The 21,585-nt window shown below is 31.8% G+C and overlaps 3 protein-coding genes across 13 annotated transcripts in view; 1 reads left to right on the forward strand and 2 right to left on the reverse strand.

Annotated features, from left to right (window-relative positions):
* Nucleotides 1-11,929, reverse strand: part of LOC105349227 (kinesin-like protein KIFC3) — a 31,449-nt gene extending 19,520 nt beyond the window's left edge. Inside the window, exons 1-7 of one of the 10 annotated variants that reach the window (XM_066080012.1) lie at nucleotides 11,804-11,929; nucleotides 9,629-9,746; nucleotides 8,056-8,106; nucleotides 7,858-7,888; nucleotides 4,582-4,640; nucleotides 4,028-4,136; nucleotides 3,571-3,630 (exon numbers count right to left, since the gene is read on the reverse strand). In XM_066080012.1, the coding sequence (XP_065936084.1) occupies nucleotides 3,571-3,630; nucleotides 4,028-4,136; nucleotides 4,582-4,629 (217 nt within the window). In that variant the 5' untranslated portion in view covers nucleotides 4,630-4,640; nucleotides 7,858-7,888; nucleotides 8,056-8,106; nucleotides 9,629-9,746; nucleotides 11,804-11,929. Of the gene's footprint in view, nucleotides 1-3,570; nucleotides 3,631-4,027; nucleotides 4,137-4,581; nucleotides 4,641-4,753; nucleotides 5,060-5,667; nucleotides 5,737-6,088; nucleotides 6,117-7,857; nucleotides 7,889-8,055; nucleotides 8,108-9,021; nucleotides 9,211-9,628; nucleotides 9,747-11,801 lie in introns of those variants that run through there. The other 9 variants (XM_066080013.1, XM_066080011.1, XM_066080014.1 and 6 more) reach the window with 9 other exon arrangements.
* Nucleotides 11,930-16,362: 4,433 nt separating this feature from the next.
* LOC105349226 (casein kinase I) lies at nucleotides 16,363-18,951 on the reverse strand. Its single transcript, XM_011458928.4, has one exon. The coding sequence runs from the start codon at nucleotides 18,800-18,802 to the stop codon at nucleotides 17,831-17,833; it is 972 nt and encodes a 323-aa protein (XP_011457230.1). The 5' UTR covers nucleotides 18,803-18,951; the 3' UTR covers nucleotides 16,363-17,830.
* A 53-nt stretch (nucleotides 18,952-19,004) lies between these two features.
* LOC105349224 (lysophosphatidylcholine acyltransferase 2) overlaps nucleotides 19,005-21,585 on the forward strand; it is a 19,288-nt gene continuing 16,707 nt past the window's right edge. Inside the window, exons 1-2 of one of the 2 annotated variants that reach the window (XM_011458925.4) lie at nucleotides 19,005-19,204; nucleotides 20,234-20,376. In XM_011458925.4, the coding sequence (XP_011457227.1) occupies nucleotides 19,100-19,204; nucleotides 20,234-20,376 (248 nt within the window). In that variant the 5' untranslated portion in view covers nucleotides 19,005-19,099. The remainder of the gene's footprint in view (nucleotides 19,205-20,233; nucleotides 20,377-21,585) is intronic. The other variant, XM_011458926.4, reaches the window with a different exon arrangement.

Consider the following 21,585-nt stretch of genomic DNA (forward strand, 5'->3'; position numbering starts at 1 on the left):
GAAAAAGGCAGCTCAAAATAAAAGAAGTGGGTGAACTCCAATAAGTGTTTAATGAATAAACAATTCTGAAAGGAACCAAATCTTAATTTATTCTTACTGCATGGTACATTGCCGATATGGAAGCAGCATCCTTACACCAAAACCCCTGACCCAGGGACTCGGATTTATCACTTGTGGTAGAGGCCTCCTAATGAATATATCTATGTCTAATTGGAGGTTACAACCCCCTCAAAGCCTATAGATTCCCAGGTTACACACTAATTTTGCTTGAAATTCAATCACTTCTTTAAATTTTGAAAAGTTTAGGATTTGCAGACAAGATGAGAATGATCACTTTCTAGAAACTGAATATTTGTACCGTATTTTTCGGGGCATATGCCGATGTGGGGCATAGGCCGAATTGCTCATTTTCAGACAAAATTCAGGAAAAATCCATAGACTAGCCGAATTGGGGGATAGGCCGATTTTTAATCGATGATTACGATGGTGAAAGTATGACCGCTGCATGATGAAGGAATTTAAGTTGTCGTATTAAGTATATACTTTCAGAATATCAATGTAGAAAGTCAAAAGAGTAATTAAAGTTATTAAATTTGCTTAACATATATATTTTAAACATTTAAAAAAAATATAATTGTGTTTTGTGGCTGTTTGGTCTCTTCCGTATTCGTCGGTGTATATCGTTAGGTATCGTAATTTTACATAATGTAAATTTAATTGCAACACAAACCTCCGTGGTACTGTCTGATAGAACTAAGTATAATATTTTACCAAATCTTTTATATTTTATTAAAACCTTACTGCTCAATTTCATTTAATCAAGTAATACTTTGAAAGCTACTTGTAGATCGGGGAATGGCGTCCATTAGCTCAACACGTGGTTTCATATTCAAATAGAGTTATCCCCCGTAATCGCATGAATGAGAAAACGAAATACTACACATAAAATATTTCATTTGTGTTCTTTTCCGTTAATAAATTAAATAGTGACTTGCCGTTATGCAAAGAAGTTGTAATGTTAAAAACACAATTAATGCGGTGAGGTGTATGGGTGTACACTACGTGCCCCCAGGCTGTGTTTTAGTCACGGGTTTCACACCTTTGTATATACACACGACACCAGAATACCGTTATTTCATCCAACAGAAAATTAACTGTAAAAACACAAAGCATTGATTTATTCTTCACCCAAGACCAGTGATTTCCACAAACGCAGACATGAAGAAATTCACAAAAGTTCCGTCATATTTCATTCTACCCGGTTTTTTTTTTTTACTACGCATTAATAGTTTCCAGGGTTCATACGTGAACGTGGGAGAAAAAATTCTTTTGATTGGGGTTGTAAAGAAATACCTCGTACAGTACTGTACATTTTATTACTCGCAATGTCATTACAAAAATTATCAACGGGACAACAACAGAGACGTATATACTTACGGGATAGATGTTATATCTATGCATCTGCAACTATCGCACAATAGTTCAAACGGACGAAAAAAAAAACAACCGTGATGATAAACTGCTAAAAACAGTGGATTTTAAATTTGACTGTTTAATTTTTTCAACTTTGAGCCTACGATTAGCTGATCCCGGGGGATAAGCCGATGCTCGCGCATTGGAGAAAAAAAATACCGGCCTATGCCCCGAAAAATACGGTAATCACTAGAAAACATCGACATTTTCCAGTAATAAAAATTTTGTAGCTAGAAAAAATTCAGACAATCCAAAAAGAACCCCAAAACAATATTGTGCATGATGCATTTATGGTAGAAATTAAAGAAGTTGAGAGAAACCTAAGTACTCATTAGATGGCAGATATAGTAAAGACCCACTACTCCCTCCAAATTTTAAAATACCAAAAAGTTCGGTTTTTTATCATTTAATAAGGTCTGGTAATTAAAATAGTGCTGAGACTGTTTCGATCAAGTATACCAGGAAGCATTAAAAATTGCAAAGCATCATAAAGTTTTACAGTACCAACTTTTGCAATCTACCTGTACAAATTATAAATAATTTTTGTGGGTGGGCACCTGTTTACTTTAAGATAAGGTTATAACAGATTTATTGAAATGATCCATCAAAAACACCCTGAACAAATTCACAAAAGTCAGCAAATTGTGTGTATAATGGCGTTATTACACACCATAGGCCTTCTGTTCTCGTTTTATCAATATTAAATGTTCAAGTTTAGAAGGCCTAGGGGGGTTGAATGGCATTTAAATTTTACTGGTTTAAAAATCTTTGGGGATGGCCTAACAAATTTACATCTTTAGTAGGAATTTCATTCACAAGTTTCATATATCAATAACTTGCATTAAAACTTTCCTCTGCGTGCAAGAATAGAATATTTCTACAATTTCCTTCAAGTGCAAAAGTCACCTAAAGCCCATAACTACCAGGTAGTTATAAAAATAGCTACTATAATTTTGTGTAAATTTCATGCTTATTTGATCAGTTTCATTGACATAGAAATTTTCAATAAATGGTTCAAACCCTAATAAATGTATAAGTAGTAAGTGCTTAAATTGCTTGTAAGCATTCAAACACAAATAACAAAATCATATTTGATAGGGGAAAAAACCCCATAGGACAACATGAGAATGATGAAATATGATGGAAAGATGGGTGTGCCAAACACTACCAATATACATATATATGTCCTTGCCATGTACATGCTTATAGCAGAGTGCACATGTACTGGTTATATAATCTGTTGAAAAACAAGGCCTGCTAACTAGAAATTTGTAAGTTAAACACCATTGGAAAATAGCAACCCCAACATTACAACCAGAAAATCAATTCCATCTACTTGGTTGCAATAAATTCCAAATATTTACATGACTTTTTGATCAATAAAACCTCACAGGTTTGGCACTGAAGAAGAAATCCCATCGCCTTTTTTGTTTATTTCTTTGTTTCAATATTTATACAGGTATTTGTATAAACTAAATGAACATTATTTCTATTGTAGGTCTTCCAAAAGACTAATGAAGGATCATTTAATTTTAGGTCAGAAAACATACATGTACTGCAAGTAAATGGACTGGTAGTTATTTACAGCAGAATTTTGGTGGGGTTTTTTTAAATTGATTTTTTTTTTCCATTCAAAATTAGTAAAAATAATTATGGGCAATTCCACTTTCTTTGAATTATTAGAAAAATAATGAATAATAGTTTATGATGAGCTTATTTCTCATTCTAACATAGTATGAAGGAAAGGTCATAACAGTAGCTGCTAGGAGATAATATCAACGAATCAAAAATTTATTATGAAATCAGACAAATCTCAGCATCTGTGCTCTTGTTATTCCAAAAAATTAATAATAAAATCACCTAAAAGTGTCAATTACGTCACACATATTTGTCTCATTCACTTCATATCTTACTTCAGACTTGTTTATAGCATAGGAAAACAGTCAATAGGAAATTTCTAATTTGAAATGCGTGAGAATAAAATCAACAGAAGCAATTTTTTATGAATTGACTTCTCTGGGTTTTTCCAAGGATTATTTTGTTTTTCCCAACTAAATTCTACCATCTCTTGAACACACACATCTAGTTATCCTTTACCTGACTCATCCAGAGAGTTCTCGTCTTCTGATTCCACAGGGGAGTCAACAGGAATGTCATCTATTGGAGAATCAACAGCAAAGTTGTATAAAAACAATGTAATTCATGTAATCAAAAACTGAGATGTCACGAGATCATAACAATTCATTTAATAACTTTCACTATACTATACAATTAAACACAGTTACAGCAAATTTTTTAATTCAAACTAACAAATTCAACCTAACTTAAATTCAGTTATAATGAATTAAAAGTGTTTATCTCATGCACTTTGCTATAAGCATGGTTTACTGTAAACTTACATTTATGAAATTTAAAACATTCACAAATCTTAATTAAAGATATTTTTTGACTAAAATACTTAATATCTTTGCAAAATGACTAGAAGCAGCTCAACTGTTTTCTTTATTATAAAATACTGTAGAGTTAATCAGGATACATAGTTATATCAACTGACCTTCAAAGCCCAACTGTTTCTTCCACAGTTCTGAGCGTGAGGGTGAGGGGACTGGCTTGTTACCGACAATCCTTGGGCTGTAGGACATAGGAGTCCTGAAGGCAGGCTCCTGTCAGCAAAAACAATATATATATCAACCACTGTGGTTTGTATTGTAAGATTCAATCACTATAGTATCTTTTTTAATCACAAAACATCAACCAATATGACAGAAACGGGAATAGAGAGATCCACTCCCTAGATAGAGTACCTCTCTGTTTCATCACTGAAGCTGAAGGTCATTCAAGCAGAACATACAGGTACAAGAACATACAGGTACAAGAACATACAGGTACAAGAATATCAACTTGGAACTTATAGATACTATAAACAATGTCTTAATTTAAGTCTAACTCGCGTACAAATTGCTACTGAATCTATTCTGAAGTGTCTTCATGATTTCTATAAGGACATTCTGACACTGTCAGCATTCGTTAGTACATGTACATTTATGTATATCATTATATACTTCAATCAACAAACATTGTAATGGGTCTGACTTGAACTGCCCGTACCTTGAGCTTAGATGTAGGTGTCCCAGGAAGGAGCACTTTGGAGTTCATTTTGTTGTACGCTGTAAAAAATATAGAAACAAAGCACTTATTATTACAATACATGTATTAAATCAAAGATACATAAATTAAGTTGACTGGTCTTCCATAAAAAGGTTGTAGAAAAGCTCAATACCAAATTTTCTAATCATCCTCTGGTCATGAAATCGAAAAAAATCCCATAAGTAACTGGTTTAAAACTTTATTCCTTGTGGTCACATTGAAAAGAATTGAACACCACAAAACACAAGCCAACACATTTGTAGAAACCTAGAATATCCATGGAACAAGCACTTATAAAATTGTGGACCATTGCGATTAGGAACCGTAGCGCTCGAACAAAAGACAAGGTCCAAATTAGCCCTTCCTAATCTTTCAGTATAATGCCTTCTAAAGAGAATTTGTAATCCATGTTAATTACATTCAATTTTCCTCTTCTTTAAAAAAGAAAAGAAAACACTTAACATATGAAGTTTAAATGGATTAAAACTTACTCCTTGCTATATGTTTAAAAGTTTTTTGATTTCTGAATAGGTAAATGACATTGAGTGGTACAATTACAACAGAAATGAGATTTATCTCTATATACACTCAGCTGTTGTGTAATGGGTATTGACACAAGTTCCACAGTCACTCCCAAAGAGAAAAAAGACAAAGTTTACATTCATGTCCTACTCCTATTTGCAACTGTTGCTATTGTATGTACAAATCAAATAAATTACGGATTGTTACAAAGATTCCTTTATATCTGAAATTCAAACTTATATACCATGAACCCTGGCATCACATTAAATGACAAATTAGTGTCACATAAGGACACTTACCACACATGCATTTAAGTTTATAGCTACCCCCACCCCTTCCCTTTGTTAGTTTGAACCATGACATAATATGAAAAGTACAGTGGATCAAATCATTATAATTGGTCAGTGCTAAATTTTAGTAGAGTCTGTGGAAATCAATCACCAATTAATTAACATTCCAAATGAATTTATGCAAAAAGTTTGGCCTTCATGAATTTAGATCTAAATGATTATCAAAATAACTTACAAGAACTACTCTAACTTTAAACATCGGAGCAACCAGCCTGCGCATTCCAATTGAGTTGATATACTGTATATTTGCCACGGTTGCCTTTCAATATCATTTATATACAAACACATAATAGTAAAGGTAGGGGATAAAACCATACCACATTGTCCACAAGTCAAAAATAATCAAATACCACCTGGGGAGGTCAATATTCGGGAAGGCCACTGAATACACTATTCTTTTTAAGAAATCAATTACAAAAATGCCCCCAGTGCTGGGGAAATATTTACTCCCCCCCCCCCCCCAACAACAACCACTACCTGTAGAATACCTCTATTTGAATTTAGCTGTTACCAACGCAATAAATGGACGTCAAGAATTTTTTAAATTCATGTATGACAATTAACAGATAAGTCTCTATTATTCAATAAAGAATTACCACATTGCAACATTTCCAGGAATGGAGAATTTCTGTATCTATAAGAGATCTGATGTTTCAATATCTGTCTCTTAAAAAGTAAACATTTTTGGCTTTGTTTTTTTTTTTACTACTGGTAAACCTTCGCCGAGTTGTTACATATTCAACCTATTTTGTTTACCTGGGTGTTAAAAACCCTACCTGTTAATCCCCTCACTTCAAAGGTAGATCATCATGGATTAGGATTATGAACCTGTTCTTGGTTTCTTAATTCTTATGCAACTGAAAAACCTTGTTTGGAAATAAAAACAAAGTCATTTCTTTGAACCAAGCACCTTAGAGCTTTTAAAAATCTTGCCCTGGTATTACAAGTATTTTGGGGGTATTTGTGGTCACCAATGTTTACAACTAGTCTTGGAAACATTCTATTCATTACACACATTTATGGCATGTATTAAACATTATTGACCTACATGTGTGTAAATATTTTATAAATCAGATTATTTTTTTGGAGATCTCAAACCTATTGTCTTTCTGTGTTTCAAACTATTGTGAAACTACTGCCATACCTTATACATATCACAGAAATTGAACCCATTACATATAATTTGTACATACATGTATATAGAATTTCGTCTACTTAAATCTGCAGAAAAGGTGCTCATTTGATCAAGATAAACTGATAAAGCTGTTTTTTAAAATCTCCTATCTTTTACTGGAGTTAACAAAAACTAGCTTGTTTATGGATTAAAATCAGATTTAAATTTTGATCATATCTAACTCAAGTATTAAAAACCAGAATCTGATTTAAATTTATAGAAATTATAATTTCTACCAAAAAAAATGACTGTTTTTTTCATTTCAAAGCATTATTTTTATATATATATACATGATATACAGACCTGTCAATTACAAAAGTTTACAAGGACACATCGATAGCATTCTGTGTTTTATTCCACTTTCAATTAATTTTTTTATGATTTTTTTTTTAAGTGCCGCTCAGCAACTGAAGCTATTATAAATCAATACCCACCATTATTTGAACAGCACAGGTAGCACTAGAGCAAGAAATATGTCTGTCAATGGAAAGTTACAATTCCATTTATTGACTGCCTGGCAGAAAAGTAACCACACACTCGTGTTTGACAATTTATTGTCCAATGCCAATTTTTTTAAACCTACCTTACAGATTCTGACTTTCTGATTCTTAAAGCAATGAGGTTTCTTTTTGATACACAATGTAGACCAGAGTTAAAACGTGGAGAAATCAATACAGCCAGTATTATAATAAAAGTAAGCAAATTCTAACACCTTTTACCCCATGCCAAAGTACGAAAAAAAAAATACATCTGTACCCAGTGTATGAGACCAAAATTTAGGATATTTTTTTCCTAAGCTGATATTTCTTCATGAAAATTTTCCCTATTGATTTTTTTTCTCATTTCTCCCAGACAAGTAGTTACATAAATCCCTGAATAAAAACAACATTAACACTGCAAATGCTGCGGCATACATTATTCTCTTGGCAACTAATGATTAGCTTCTTTCGATCCATTTTTATTTTAATAAACTTGGTCTGTATAAGATTAATGCTTTTGCATTTTTCAATTTAACAAAATTGCTTACATTATTCCACTGGTTAATGTAAATGTTTCATTTTTCTTATCAAAAGAATTGACCAGCAGTATTGAAACATCTTTCAAAGCAAACTCTTTTCGATTCCTTACTGTTCTGTTGATAAACCCAAAACATAAGATATTATACAAAATGTGTAAGGAAAATGCAAATACCTTTCTTCTATGCAGGAACACCTTGAAATCTCTACAAGAAAATGATATGCTTTACCCAATATTCACAAACTGTATCTCAATATACAATATAGATGACAGATCTGACAGTGTTATTGAGTTACATTTTTACATTATTTAATGCACTTGATTTTTCGGAATAGCTTCCATTAAAGAAGGTGTTATAGATATAAGAATTACCTTATAATCAAGTGAACATAGGAGAAGTTCATGTATTAGTGTCGATCCCCACACCAAAGTACCGGTATGTGCATAAGCTGAAAAGAAGATTCTTTCGACTCTTACCCACTAACTGATCCTTTAGTTTGTATACATCGCTACATTGAATAAAACATTTATCTTTAAGGATTAAAATAAACTACATGAACATACAACAAATCAATTCATTCAAATCCTCTCTTTCTCTAAATACAAACACAATAGTCTCCCTTTCTCACCTGTTCTTTTCTAAGTTTCAATAGCACTAAAATATTCATTTAAACTCTGTGTTTTTCAATGCTTAAATCCACACTCCAAATGTAATTTGATACATGTATGCAATCCACTCTTCATATTCCGTTTTTCTCTTTAAATGTGCCTTACTGATCAATACACACTGTTAGAAAGCAATACACTAGTCCCACCGCTGGACATTTTACCCCAATCATCTTCTGTTTTCTGGAGAAGTTTATAATGTTTATACCTGCATACATTTGATATGATCCCAAAGTCATATACTTCTGATAGATCATTAAAAACCTTTTTCACAAAATCTCTTTATTTCGATGTGCATAATAAATACCTTGATTTGTGATCAATTATCATTCTCTAAAAACTCAATCAATAATCATTATTTAAAAACATGTTAAAGCGGCTTAAATAGCTTCACTAATTTTGGTAATGTTGGTAGTAAGTGTTATATAGTTTGCTATATACCAGGTATTTGGTTTTTAAATAATATAACTTAATATTCTACATTGGTTACAGCATATTTAAAGAGTTTTTAAAAATGATGTTATCAATTAAATTTCTTTGCTATTTGTTTTTTTTTTGTTTTAATCCAATTAATATCAAAACTATAATGTAAGACCACAGTCGTTTGTCATATGACATGAAAACTATTACAGTAACTAACTTCTATCAATCTAAAATAAAAAAAGAAAATCTCACCAGTTTTTATCCCCAAAACATGTTGAGTAAATTCCTCTCAATTTCTTTTTTAAACCCTCAACTCAATATTCCAATAGATACTTCTCACACACAGACGCAAATCAGATTTAGTGAGACTTCATGGTGTTTTAAGACATGTACAGTGTTCCTGAGCTATTTTGACTTGACTTTTTTAGTTACCTTATTACAGCAAATCACAGCGAGAGATTTGATCCGGTTATAACAACAATAAGACATTTAACTTTTTCTGTATCCTTCTGAAGTCTTTACCCTTTGTGAATTTGACAAACATTGGCTGGCCCTGATCTGCTTATAGAATACAATTGCAGGTCTGCACTTGCAATTCAATTCCTTTTTTTATTTAAAATAAATATATACATCTTTTTATTGACCAGAATTTTAAATAAGCTCTAAATTAGAATTTACCTGACAGATTTAAAGGTAAATTTGAATTAACGTAAAAAGATTTTTTTTTAATCTAAAAGATTAATAGAGTTATCTTAGACAAGAAGTTTTCAATCAATTCTCCAAACCGTAATAAAAAAAGTCTGGAAAACAAAGTTGGGACTGACAGACAAAAAGTTGGAGATAAAAATTATAGTCTCACCAGTTTCAATGAAAGGGAACAAAATAGTGGATAGTATGGCTGAGTGAAAGTATCTGGTCTAAGAACTCTTGTGTTCATTGATTGATGCAGGAGACTGTTGATCTTTGAATGTATCCTGCAACATATTTAACAATGCTTCATTGCCTTTTTAGTCATTAGTATTAATAATAGATAAATTAATATAAGGATCTTTCACATCAAAAGACAATCAAATACAAAATTACACCTAATATTATTATTGATATGTGTGAGGCCATCCTTAAAAAAAATTTGTTTGAAATTGCTGCCTGAAGGAATTATTTTTTCAAACTTGGACATGTTGGAAGTCCTTTATTTTTAGCAAATAAAATTTTATTAGCGGGGATATTTCAATGAGGCGGGAGGTAATTCCAAAAATAATAATTATTTTATTTTGGCCTGATAAAGGAATATTTCATTATCTAGTAAGGGCATTGAATGGTATCAGCTCTGCATCTGCCACCTAAGGCTGTTTTACCTGGACCCTCAAGACCTAGATATCTCTGTCTTAAACTGACCCTTCGTCAAAGGGCTATATTGCCCTCAAATCTTAACTTTAAAAAATCACTTTCAGTTTTGAATGTATAATAAATGGTTAGAAAATTGTTTATTAAATAAAATAGTATTTTTTAAAGTAAAGGCTATGTATTTTTAAGAATATTAATAGAACGTTCTTATCTTTATAATTAGGTTCCATCAACATATTTCTTATGAGGAACATGGTTACGGTACAATACACAAAGCTGCCTTTGAAAATGTTTGAATTTAGATCGTTAAAATTGAGAGGAAAAAATATGGAAATATTTATCGGTGTGACTGATTTGTAACAGCTAGCTCAACAACATAAATTTCTTTAAAATCCAGAATTTTTTTCAAAATTCCAGTGAAAGAATTTAATGTTATGAAACTACATAGGAGGGAATCTCTATCTCAATAGCTTTGAATTCTAGAATGTATATTTATTTGCATAAATACATACCCCCTCCTGAATAACATCAAACAATGATGGTATGTCAACTAAGTCAGACAACTCTCATAATGACAAACACATATTTATGATTAATTCTGTAAAAAATAATATAAATTTCATTAAAGAATTAAGAATAATATTTGATTTTAAATATGATGTGATAATGTGTATATCCATATAGTCTCACTATTGCCATGCTTCTAGCTACTGGGTAGTGGGTATATTAACCCTTTAGCTCAGTGGATATTAAAGCATTGGTTTTGAAACTGATGGGTCTAGCATTTGGCAAGGCCTTTGTAAGGGATAGAAATCTCAAAAGAAAAGGGGGATGTAATAGTGTTTTACTTTATAATGGCCCATGACTGTCACACTCCTACCATGCCTACTGAAGCACAAATTAATGGGTTAACCATTTAGCTTTGTTAGTACATGTACTACAACTTCCCAAGACAAGAGTTTCTAAGGGGCGTCTGGCCGTATTTTATATTAGGCGGCGTACATATATGTGTTAATCCCTCCCGTTTGAAATTGGAATGCAGACATTATTTGTTAGAAGTAATTAAGCTGTTAAAGATATTTCAAGTAGTTTCAGTACTTCTATTGTGACTTATTGTACTATGATTTGTATGCTCAGACATTGTAATATTCTCCAATAGGGATTATAACTTAAAAACTATATCATCCTCACAACGTCAGTAGTCCTGACATTCCATTTGAGCCTTAATTTAAAAAAAAAAAATCATATTTCGCAAAATTATTCAGGCAGCCACCGTTGCCCCTGCCCCGACCCCTTTGTTTCAGATTCGCACCTCTCCACCCACGAAGTTTTGCAAGAAGAGCTACTAGGTGCGGATCTGAAACCTATGACTTGGGAAAGTATATACAAGCTAATTAAGCTAAAATTCATTATGTACATCCCTGATTATAATTTACTTTATAATTACATATTATCATGATTATGATTTATACAGTTAAATAGACCTATAAATATATACTTGCACAAATTCAAAATATTTTCAACAACCAGTTACAATAACAGACAAAAAAATATTTTGCTGCCTTTTTTATCTGTTTTGAGGTCCTACCATTAAAAATAGAACTGATGCAAGTGATTTATAAATCTTTTGACTCTACTAAGATCGAGCAATTTTAACCTTTATCTGTTGAACTCAGCGAACACCTACCACAGCACGATCTTTATATAAGGAATGATCAGAATATCACATACGTTTTTCCGAAGCACTGGAAGTTAAAATCATTGGGACATTTCTATGCCAGTATGGTGTTTAAATTTCCCGAAAATGTTTGTCATTCGGGCGACCATTGGTTGATTTCTTTGGTAAATGACAAAACCCGACATGATATAAAGGATCCGGAATAGAATCGCAAAGAAGCCTACTTATGAATTACGAATTTTGGTGAAAGATGTATAATAAATGAAAGAAAGCAATCCAACAACCATTGCTATGCGGGAATGCTGTTTAAGGTAGTACAAAACAGGTAAGCTAAAATTTTCATACTGTAGTATAGGGTTTTTTTTCCTGAAAATTTATCTATTTCATGTAAAATTTGAAAAAAAAATCCTACCAGACAACTTTTTCTCAAACCGCCTCAAACCACAGGCACCTTACGTTATAATTTTTTTGTCATAATAAAAATAAATACCATATTCCTAATAATACAGGTGCATAATTACGTATAGGGTATTTGTTTTTAATTACGACAAAAATTAATAAGTCAGGTGCCTGTGCCTCAAACCTACCATCTGAATCTTCTTTCAGTGGAGTGTATAATGCAGAAGCTATTGTTAGGATTTACTTTGCGAATAAGTTACTTTTTAAGATTTAGCAAATGTTTGTACTGCTACATGTATTTATTACTTCCAGACATTGAAATGTGTTCTAACCACAGGCAACTAACGTTATACATTTTTGTCATAGTAAAAATGAATATCCTATACCTAACAATACACGAGGTGCATGTGGTTCTAACTGGTAACTTACGGTAAATTTTGATGTAATATAATGTAAAAATAGCTATTTTAAACCATCTTTTTAGACTAAAATTTGCAACACTTATCGGTCTCAAAAAGAAATTGTATCGATCAAATGTGAATAATTAACATTTAGCAGTAGGATTGTAATGACCCCGTAATTAAAGAAATATATATCAAAATAATGAAAATTTGATCGTGGGTTTTATATAAATTGGGGTTTAATTAAGTATATTTTACGGAGGTGAAAATTAATAAAAATCCTAAATGACGTCATCATATTTGACTGTTGACCTTTTGATTGACCTTGAAATTTGATGGGCAAATAGTCTGAACACTGGCAATGGTTTACTATGAACGGAACACATGTACAAGTTATAAACACATTTTTAAATGATACAAAGTTTAATTTCACAGATATCAAATGAACACCATTGAAATGTAGTTTCAAAATAATCAAAATACGCAACCTTAATTTTTTTCTGCCTTGAGTAATTGATGGGTAAGATATTAATGGATTTAAATTATATTTTACATAATATTTAGCCTTTTTTTATTTGGCGTTTTTCACTAATAATTTATTGATCGTTAAAATCGTTTGATGAAGTATTTTCTTGGGATATGTGGACCTCCTATGAAATAACAGCTATTTCTATTGCTCTTGAGATCATTCATACTAATCTTATCTCGAGAGTAAGGATGTATAGCATTTTTTTTATTATGCAAATAAAAATATACTGTATATAAATTGTGATGTCAATTTTATTTTTGGATATCTACTTTTTAAATAATTTTAAAACTGTGCCGGTTTTCTCTTTTAATCGAAAACAAAGTCGTTATAAATCTGCTACAGATCGAAGGTTGTAAACATGGAAACAGTTAAAATCTTTTCAATATAAGTGAAAATGACATCTATCTCTCTCTCTCTCTCTCTCACTCTCTCTCTCTCTCATATTAGCAAGTGATCTTAATTAATTTATTTTAAACTATTTACTATTAAAAATTTTTAAGCAAAATTTTTTGAACTCGTGACAAACATGTGTTTTCTGTATTTTTAGCTATTACGCCAAATGATGATGTTAAGTAAAATGACGCAATTTGATCACCAGGCGATGTGTCGGAAATGAGCATGAATAATATAGTTATTATTGTACTTCTTTTATCAAATCGTGACTTCGAAACAGCGATATAGTTGAGGCGTACGTGCTACACGATTGATTTTGCCAAATGCAAACGATCTTGGATCGAATGGTCTTTTCAATTCAATAAAAGCTTAAGAATAACCAAAATATTATTTTGACGTAATAACCTTCATATTTTTCGGTTTTTTAAAATTAGTTTACATATTGCATAATTGTTATTTAGTTTACTAAAAGTCAAACAAAAATATTTGTTTTTTTAATGGAAACAAAATCGTTATAAATCTGCTACAAAAGATTGTAAACATGGAATCCTTTTTCCATTCGATATAAGTGAAAATGATTCTCTCTCTCTCTCTCTCTCTCTCTCTCTCTCTCTCTCTCTCTCTCATTGTTGCCGTGTACCTAGTACATGTTTCATTGACTCGTGACTGATGTTTATTTCCGCAGGCTTACGCATATGTCGTTAACTGAGTGAATGGATCGACAAAAGTAATATGCAGTAAAAGATAATTCTAATTCGAAATATATATGTGTAGAACTGACCCTCTCCTCTGATTATTGTTTTTGTAAAGGGGGGGGGGGTCAAATAAAGAATTGTTTTTATTCTTATATATGTACTTAATTTGTGCTGAATAATTTCCTAAACTGATTGGTGTTTGGAAGCGTATATAAGAATAACTGGATCTATCCAATGATGGTCCGGCATTTTTACAGAGCCGTAAAGGGGGATGGAGTGATCTAGTGTGACCATCGTAACTGGGTTACTCTGAAACCATGCGCGGGTCTAGAAGGGGTCTCTGTGTGAGTGGGGGGGGGGGGTTGTTTCAGACTTCTTATTCCCAATTGGAACAGTGGAGACGATAAACTTTCAAATGTAGAAAACAGGATTTTATATTGGTTGGTATGCGTTGTTTGAATGTTTCAAACGTTCTGTCATGCTGTATATTTTGAATTTACTGAGTGGGTGTAAATAAAAAATTTACCGCATGACAAAGTTGTCATGTTCTAAATTTTGTATTTAACCCATCCAGTAAATTCAAAATTTACAACATGACAGTTCTCCCTCTTCAGTTAAAAACATGCATGGCAGTTAAATATGGCGTTTTTATCTTTAATTACAATATAATATAACTTATAGGCATTAATGGGTATATAGACTCCATAATAAAAATACATTGCATTTTTAAAATGAATACGCTTGCAATTCCTTTATAAACATTAATTTCTGGAATTTTACTTCTTTCAATAACGGAATTCTTCAGAAGCTACGGAAGCCCTGGGAGGACATCGACTAACAGGGCTCATTACAATTAAGCAAGGCAATATCTTCCCAGGGCTTCAATAGGATTTTGTTTAGAAAATATCAAATTTTCCACATTATACGGTATACAAGATTGCTACACAACACAATATTATAATAAATGATCTTGATCTGTACAACATATATCCATAGGCTGGCATCGGGATTATATGGGAGCATATGATGTATATAATGCTAAAAAAAACTGTATATAGACGACCCAGGAAAAAAATATGTATATAAATGTATCAGCAAACACAGCACTGTATTATGCTTGTAATCTGAAGCACATTAATGATTTCGAAGTAAGACATGTGTATATTCATCCTGGGTGCGGAGGAATTGACTGAAATAAAGCTTTAATATCATCATAACGCAGAAATAATGACACTGTGTTCCTGAATTTGTTGCATAGGCCTCTTTCTATTGATCACTTTTTTTCTTTTCAGAATTAACAATCATGATATCTTAGCAAAAGATGTTTCCATCCAAGATTAAACTAATGACTGACAAAGAATACCTTACAAGCCTTGCTTTGTTTTCCGTTTAAAAATGTCAAGATTCAAAATGAATATTTTGTCTCATTTTGTTTGATCATGACCTTTATAACACAGCATCCATTTATGTTAAAACACAGCACCCGTTCTGACATCATACACTGTCACTGAATGCAAATAATTTAGAAAAATAGATACAAACTATATTAATTAAATAAATTTTCCATAAATTCAATTTAAATCAAAAATAATCCAACAGGTACAGGGTGCGAATTAAGGATCAAAAAGGTTTTAAAGCGGTTCTTTAAAAGTAATTCCATGTCCTTTATTATACTTATGCTTTGTTACGTGTTTCAATAAACGGTATAGGTGATACTGCATAGTAGGTTTACTCTGCAGTAATAATTGTATTTGCATTCTCCATTTCTATCAGAGCTTGTATTTCAACAATCTACAAGTGGCTTAAAGTTTAATGCATACCTGAACAATTAATCTCTTCTACCGAGTATAAGAACAATTGTCTGGCCAGTCTAAATTCAATCTTTGAAAGCAAGTTCAGATGGCCACGTCAGATTGGTTGGTACATTTTCAGAATGTTCAAGGTAGAATTTGCCTAAAATATTTGAAACAAAAATTTCCCTGAAGTTATATTTGAGTAAGCTATATAGGCTACATGTAACTGGTTTTGTCATCCTGTTTTTTTAAGGGTCAAAATGTCCCTAATTACGAGTACATGTATATATTTCTGGATATCCCTTCTCAGTCTAACATTTCTAGCTTGAACATTTAGAATTATTTATATTAAGAACAATTCACCACACAGAGGATTTTATTGGACTCTGATATCTCAAACATTACATTTGTGTTCTAATTGATTGAATACATACAAATTCATTTTGTCTCCTCATACAAACAGCAACAGACAGATGAAATAAAACTTGTGTTAGCGCAAGTCCTAATTTACTTATACGTCATAAAAACAATGTTAAAAAAGCATCACAAGTGATGTCCTTGGTTTTAACTTTCAAAGAAGGAAAAAATCTAAAAAGACTTATATATATTGTGGAAAAAAAATGAAGTAGATATCTACAAACTGTTTTTCATATATGTAAAACTACTAAGTTACAATACATAACTACATCAAATGATTCCTACTTGTGGGTGTTGACAACTAACTTTTTTCTGCAGATGTTAAGATTCAATAAATTATATGATGACAACAACTGTTATAAATGATTTAACATTTGACGTTTGTTAAACTTGTTTAACAAATAAACGGAAAAAAAAGTTATTAACAGAAAAAAGGACATTATAAATATATCATACATCATCATTCATCTACCCCTCTTTCTCTCCCTCACACAACACATACACACATCTACAGAGTTCCCTTAAACAAATATAGCATGAGTTACATATATCGCATTATCAGTTTACCACTTCATAAAAAAAATGTTAAAAATATTAATAGAAAACAAAATCATCCTGCTATAAATGTTTATAAATTTCCAGGAAGAAACAGGTGACATGAAAATATGGACCACAAGACATTGACTATTTTTAAACAATCCACTTCAAACCGAAATTTCCCAGATATAAAAGCAAATAAATGTTCAAGTTAATACATTAATACATAGATAAGAAAATCTTATGTACATAATTTTAAAGTTGTACAATGTGTCTGAATTTTTTTGCCGGTGGGCACAATATTTCTATTGAAATATACAACATGAAATCATCAGTGTATAACACTGTTACAATTAGATAGCTCAGTATTAGAATTGTTTAATTCATAAATTTTTCAAAATAAATTCTGGGGAAAATACATTAAATAAGGTCTTTTCTAAAATCTAAGCAATTCAAAAGAAAGTAAGAAAAATCAAATACTCATTCTTAAAATTTTAAAAGCACAGAAAGCATCTGCAGAATCCTGTACCAACAAAAAGCTCAATAAAGCACAAAGCTTTTACTACTTTTATAATTTTGAATTTACATCAAATTCATCCATTTCAACATTCATACAATACTACAGATCTTGACTCTCAAAACCGTTCTGTAATTCTTTTCCAATCATAATTCAAATGACCTCTACACTTAAACTTGTTTTTGTAATTTGTTTTCCATACCAGTTGAAAAAGAAAATACAGTTTTCAAATCAATCTAATCAAATTTGACAGAACATTACTCAGACATGTTAGTACATCATGAGCATTCTGTTATATCTATCACATCAAAGTTTCTCTTTTCCGTTAAGATTTCTTTTCCCATCAAATTAAACTTTAGCGGCCTGCGGTTGCAGCTGCAGTTGCTGTTGACTGGGCAACTTGTGCTGCTTTCTGTTTCAACATTGTCCAATCAAACGTGTAATCATACTGATAATTCAGGGTTCGGAAGAGAATTCGGAACAACTGTCGCAGATACATGTAATCTGGTGCCTCTTCAAAGCGCAGTCCACGGCAATAGTTCAAATACATGGCAAACTCTGCTGGGAAACCTTTGCACAAAACTTCAACAGGTGTGGACATCTTTTTCTCACTGATTTTTTCATATTTTTGTTTCTTTGTGTTGGCTTTAAGTCCTTGCCACGGTAAACTTCCACGATTGAAGTACATCAAAACGTATCCAAGGGATTCCATGTCATCTCTTCGACTTTGTTCAATACCTAAATGTGCATTGATACTTGCATATCGGGCAGTTCCAGTGAGATTTTTATCTTCTCTGTAAGCAATGTGTGTACGAGTACGGCTGTCTCGATACTTTTTGGCCAATCCAAAGTCGATCAGGAATACCTTGTTGCAATGACGTCCTATTCCCATGAGAAAGTTGTCAGGCTTGATATCCCTGTGGATGAAGTTCTTGTTGTGGACATACTCAATACGGCCTATCATTTGATCAGCAAGCATTAAAACGGTTTTCATTGTGAATCTGCGAGAACAGAAGTTGAATAGATCTTCCAGACTTGGTCCGAGGAGATCCATTACAAGGATATTGTAATCTTTTTCTTGGCCATACCAGCGAATATGGGGGATACCTACACCACCCTGAAGAATCTTGTACAGTTTACTTTCATACAGCAATTGAGGATGTCGAGCCTTTGTTGATTCAAGTTTCACAGCTACCTCTTCTCCGTTTGTTATGTTGATACCAAGATAAATGTCTCCAAAAGACCCACTGCCTATTTTCCTTACCAAACGATACTTTCCTCCAACCAAAAACTCGCTTTTCTGATTCGATCCGCCAGCGCTTTCCATGATGAAGAAATTTATCACAATATCTCTATACAACTATGAGAGAATGGGGGTTATTTTGGTCCCACAATATGGTATTTTTTTAGTTTGGCTCGGTTGCCATTTTGAGAGGGCTTGTCGTTGTCGTCGCAATAGATTACCCACAATTCCCGTTCCCACTCGACGGGTTAAAATCAAGAAATGCGCATGTCTGACCGGAAAAGATTGTACAAATAATTTAAACTTCCTGTGTAGAAGACAAGATGTGTTGACACTGAATAATTTCTTTGACTTTGCTGTTTCGTGTACTGATCTTGAAAAATGAAGCGCCCTGTTGTTGTGCCTCGTCAGGAATCCTTGATGTATCCAATTGTTAAAAATCCTTTTGTGCATAATCTTCAACTTAGCACTTTAGATATCGTTAGAGTAAGTTGAATTGTTGTAAGATGTTTAATCATTCTTGATTTTTTTTCTCTAATCAGCCACTTAGTGTCTGATTGAATGCGTAACTCGTGAGTAATTTAAGAAAATACAAATATATTTGACCCTGATTTCAATGTTTGTAAGTTTTTAGTTAATGATCTAAGAAAAAAAATTGAAGTACATATACTAGGTATCAGGAGAAAACGTACCCAATTCCTAGGGTACGTTTTCTCCAAGAGAGAATGTACCCAGGTACGTTAAATCATAAACATAATGTGAAACAGTTTTAAATACTATTTTACAGCATGAATATAGAGGGATGAGGAATATATGAATTTTATAGTTAATTTTTTTTATTTGAGTCGGTTGCAAATTTATAGTATTTGGAAATATTAACTGGATCAGTTCATTAACTTCTTTGCCTTTACCTTTATTATATCTTCATACAGTAAAACAAGGTGCTTATAATGGATTGAGGTTTATAGCAAAGTGATTTTATCCCATGTTTCCCTTGACTTTATTACATGTTGTAAACTTGATGGAAATAATTACGCTTATAACGAAGTGAAGTCTCCCGTCCCTGACACTTTGTTATAAGCATGGTTTACTGTAATTATATGTTTCTACTTAGCAAATTTGAATTTGTTCGATTTCTAGGAAATTTATATATTATTCTAAGTTCACATTTTCTCAAGGAAGGGTAGATGCAATGTGATGAACTCATTTAAAGTATTGTTGAAATTAAATTTAAAAAAATGTGCAATTCTTTTAGAAGGTTGTTGCAAAGTTCTGAAGGATTTGTATATATGAAAAGTTACTTCAAAGTTCCTGCAACTTATTCTATTTTTTTTTTATTACTTCCTACTTTATTAAAGAATTTACTAAGCTATGTTACCTATAATATAACATATGCCTTTTATTCAGTGGCCAATGTGTACACTTATGTAAATACTAAATATTATACAAGGGTACATGAAATATATTTCTTTAATCACGAGTAATTTAATTGTTCTTAATCTTTTGGAATTTCAGATTGTGTTTATGTCCATTACCATAGCACCAGTGAGGTTAGTGTCCCTGGCCCTGTTATTTGGGCTTGCCTGGCTTTTGGCAGCCATTTCACTGGCCTACAGAACTCCAGAGGAAAAGAAAAAGCCACTAGAAGGATGGAGAAAGTAAGTGTGTTTTTTTTAATAACTATGATAATTTTTGAATTAGATAATCCAAACATGTTATTGAATTGTGACTGTTTTAGTGTTTTTTATATCATTGCAAATAATGAGAATAACTACATGTTTGACAGTGTAGTATTAGTAGTCTTCTGTATGCAGTATTTGATAAAAAGAACAAGAAAATTAATTTTATCCTTGTTGAAAAAAAAATGGATGACACCTAAGACATCAAGTGTTAGAAAATCCATGCAAAGAGGAGTCATAAAACCTTTGCTCTTTATATCTCTGTATAATTATCATTATTTTCTGAATGTAAGTTAAATAGTGAAACACCACATAATTATAGTTCACTGTTGGGATGCTGTCATTGATTTTACATTTCCCCTAGCCCAGCGGGCCTTTTGTAATTTTGTTATATATATATATATATGTATGTGCAACATCTGAATTTGTATCAAGTATTTTTTATAGCATATTATTACATTGAAAAGTTGAACTGCATGACAGGTAGCATATTTAATTAGAATTTTTCCATCCATAGAATATGCCCTTCACCATTACTATAATCACATTTGAGTTCCTTGCAATTATAACATTACAAAATTATTTAATCACCACTAACCTGTTTGCATTTTTGTGAATTATGATACACACCCATAATTTTTATTTTAGATCAGACATTTGTTTTTTGGGTGTTTTTTTTCAATTCAAATATGATGATATGAGATATTTTGTATACCTCTAATGAATATAATCTATATTTTTTTCTAACCTAAATATCAATATTTACACAAATTTCTTAGGAATGTATAACACTGTGAATAATGTAACAGTGATTGTGAATAATGAAATGAAATAAAATAAGTTAATTATTGTATATATCTTTATTAAAGAATGTTATCTCCATGGATGTCTTCTATTAGAAAAGTATGAATAGGTGCATGTTTATATACATAATGATACAAGTCTTCAATTTATCTCTCATTTATTCATGTGCATGTATCTCTGGAAAAATTAGATGCTGTGTTAGTCATTTGAGAGATGTATATGCATGTTTTATTATATGTACAGTTGTCTTAAAAAAAGAAAAACAACTCAAAATCTCAATGACTTGAATAGTATGTTCCTGATTCCAACATGCATTCCCAGTTCATCTTTTTATTATTATAGTCAGTAAACATTTTTCATGATTTTCACAATTTTTCCTGTTTA

This window comes from Magallana gigas, chromosome 3 (assembly GCF_963853765.1).
Source record: "Magallana gigas chromosome 3, xbMagGiga1.1, whole genome shotgun sequence".
NCBI lineage: Eukaryota > Metazoa > Mollusca > Bivalvia > Ostreida > Ostreidae > Magallana > Magallana gigas.

Excerpts from the sequence above, each read along its gene's own strand:
- LOC105349226 (XM_011458928.4), bottom strand. The coding sequence starts at position 18,802 with ATGGAAAGCGCTGGCGGATCGAATCAGAAAAGCGAGTTTTTGGTTGGA.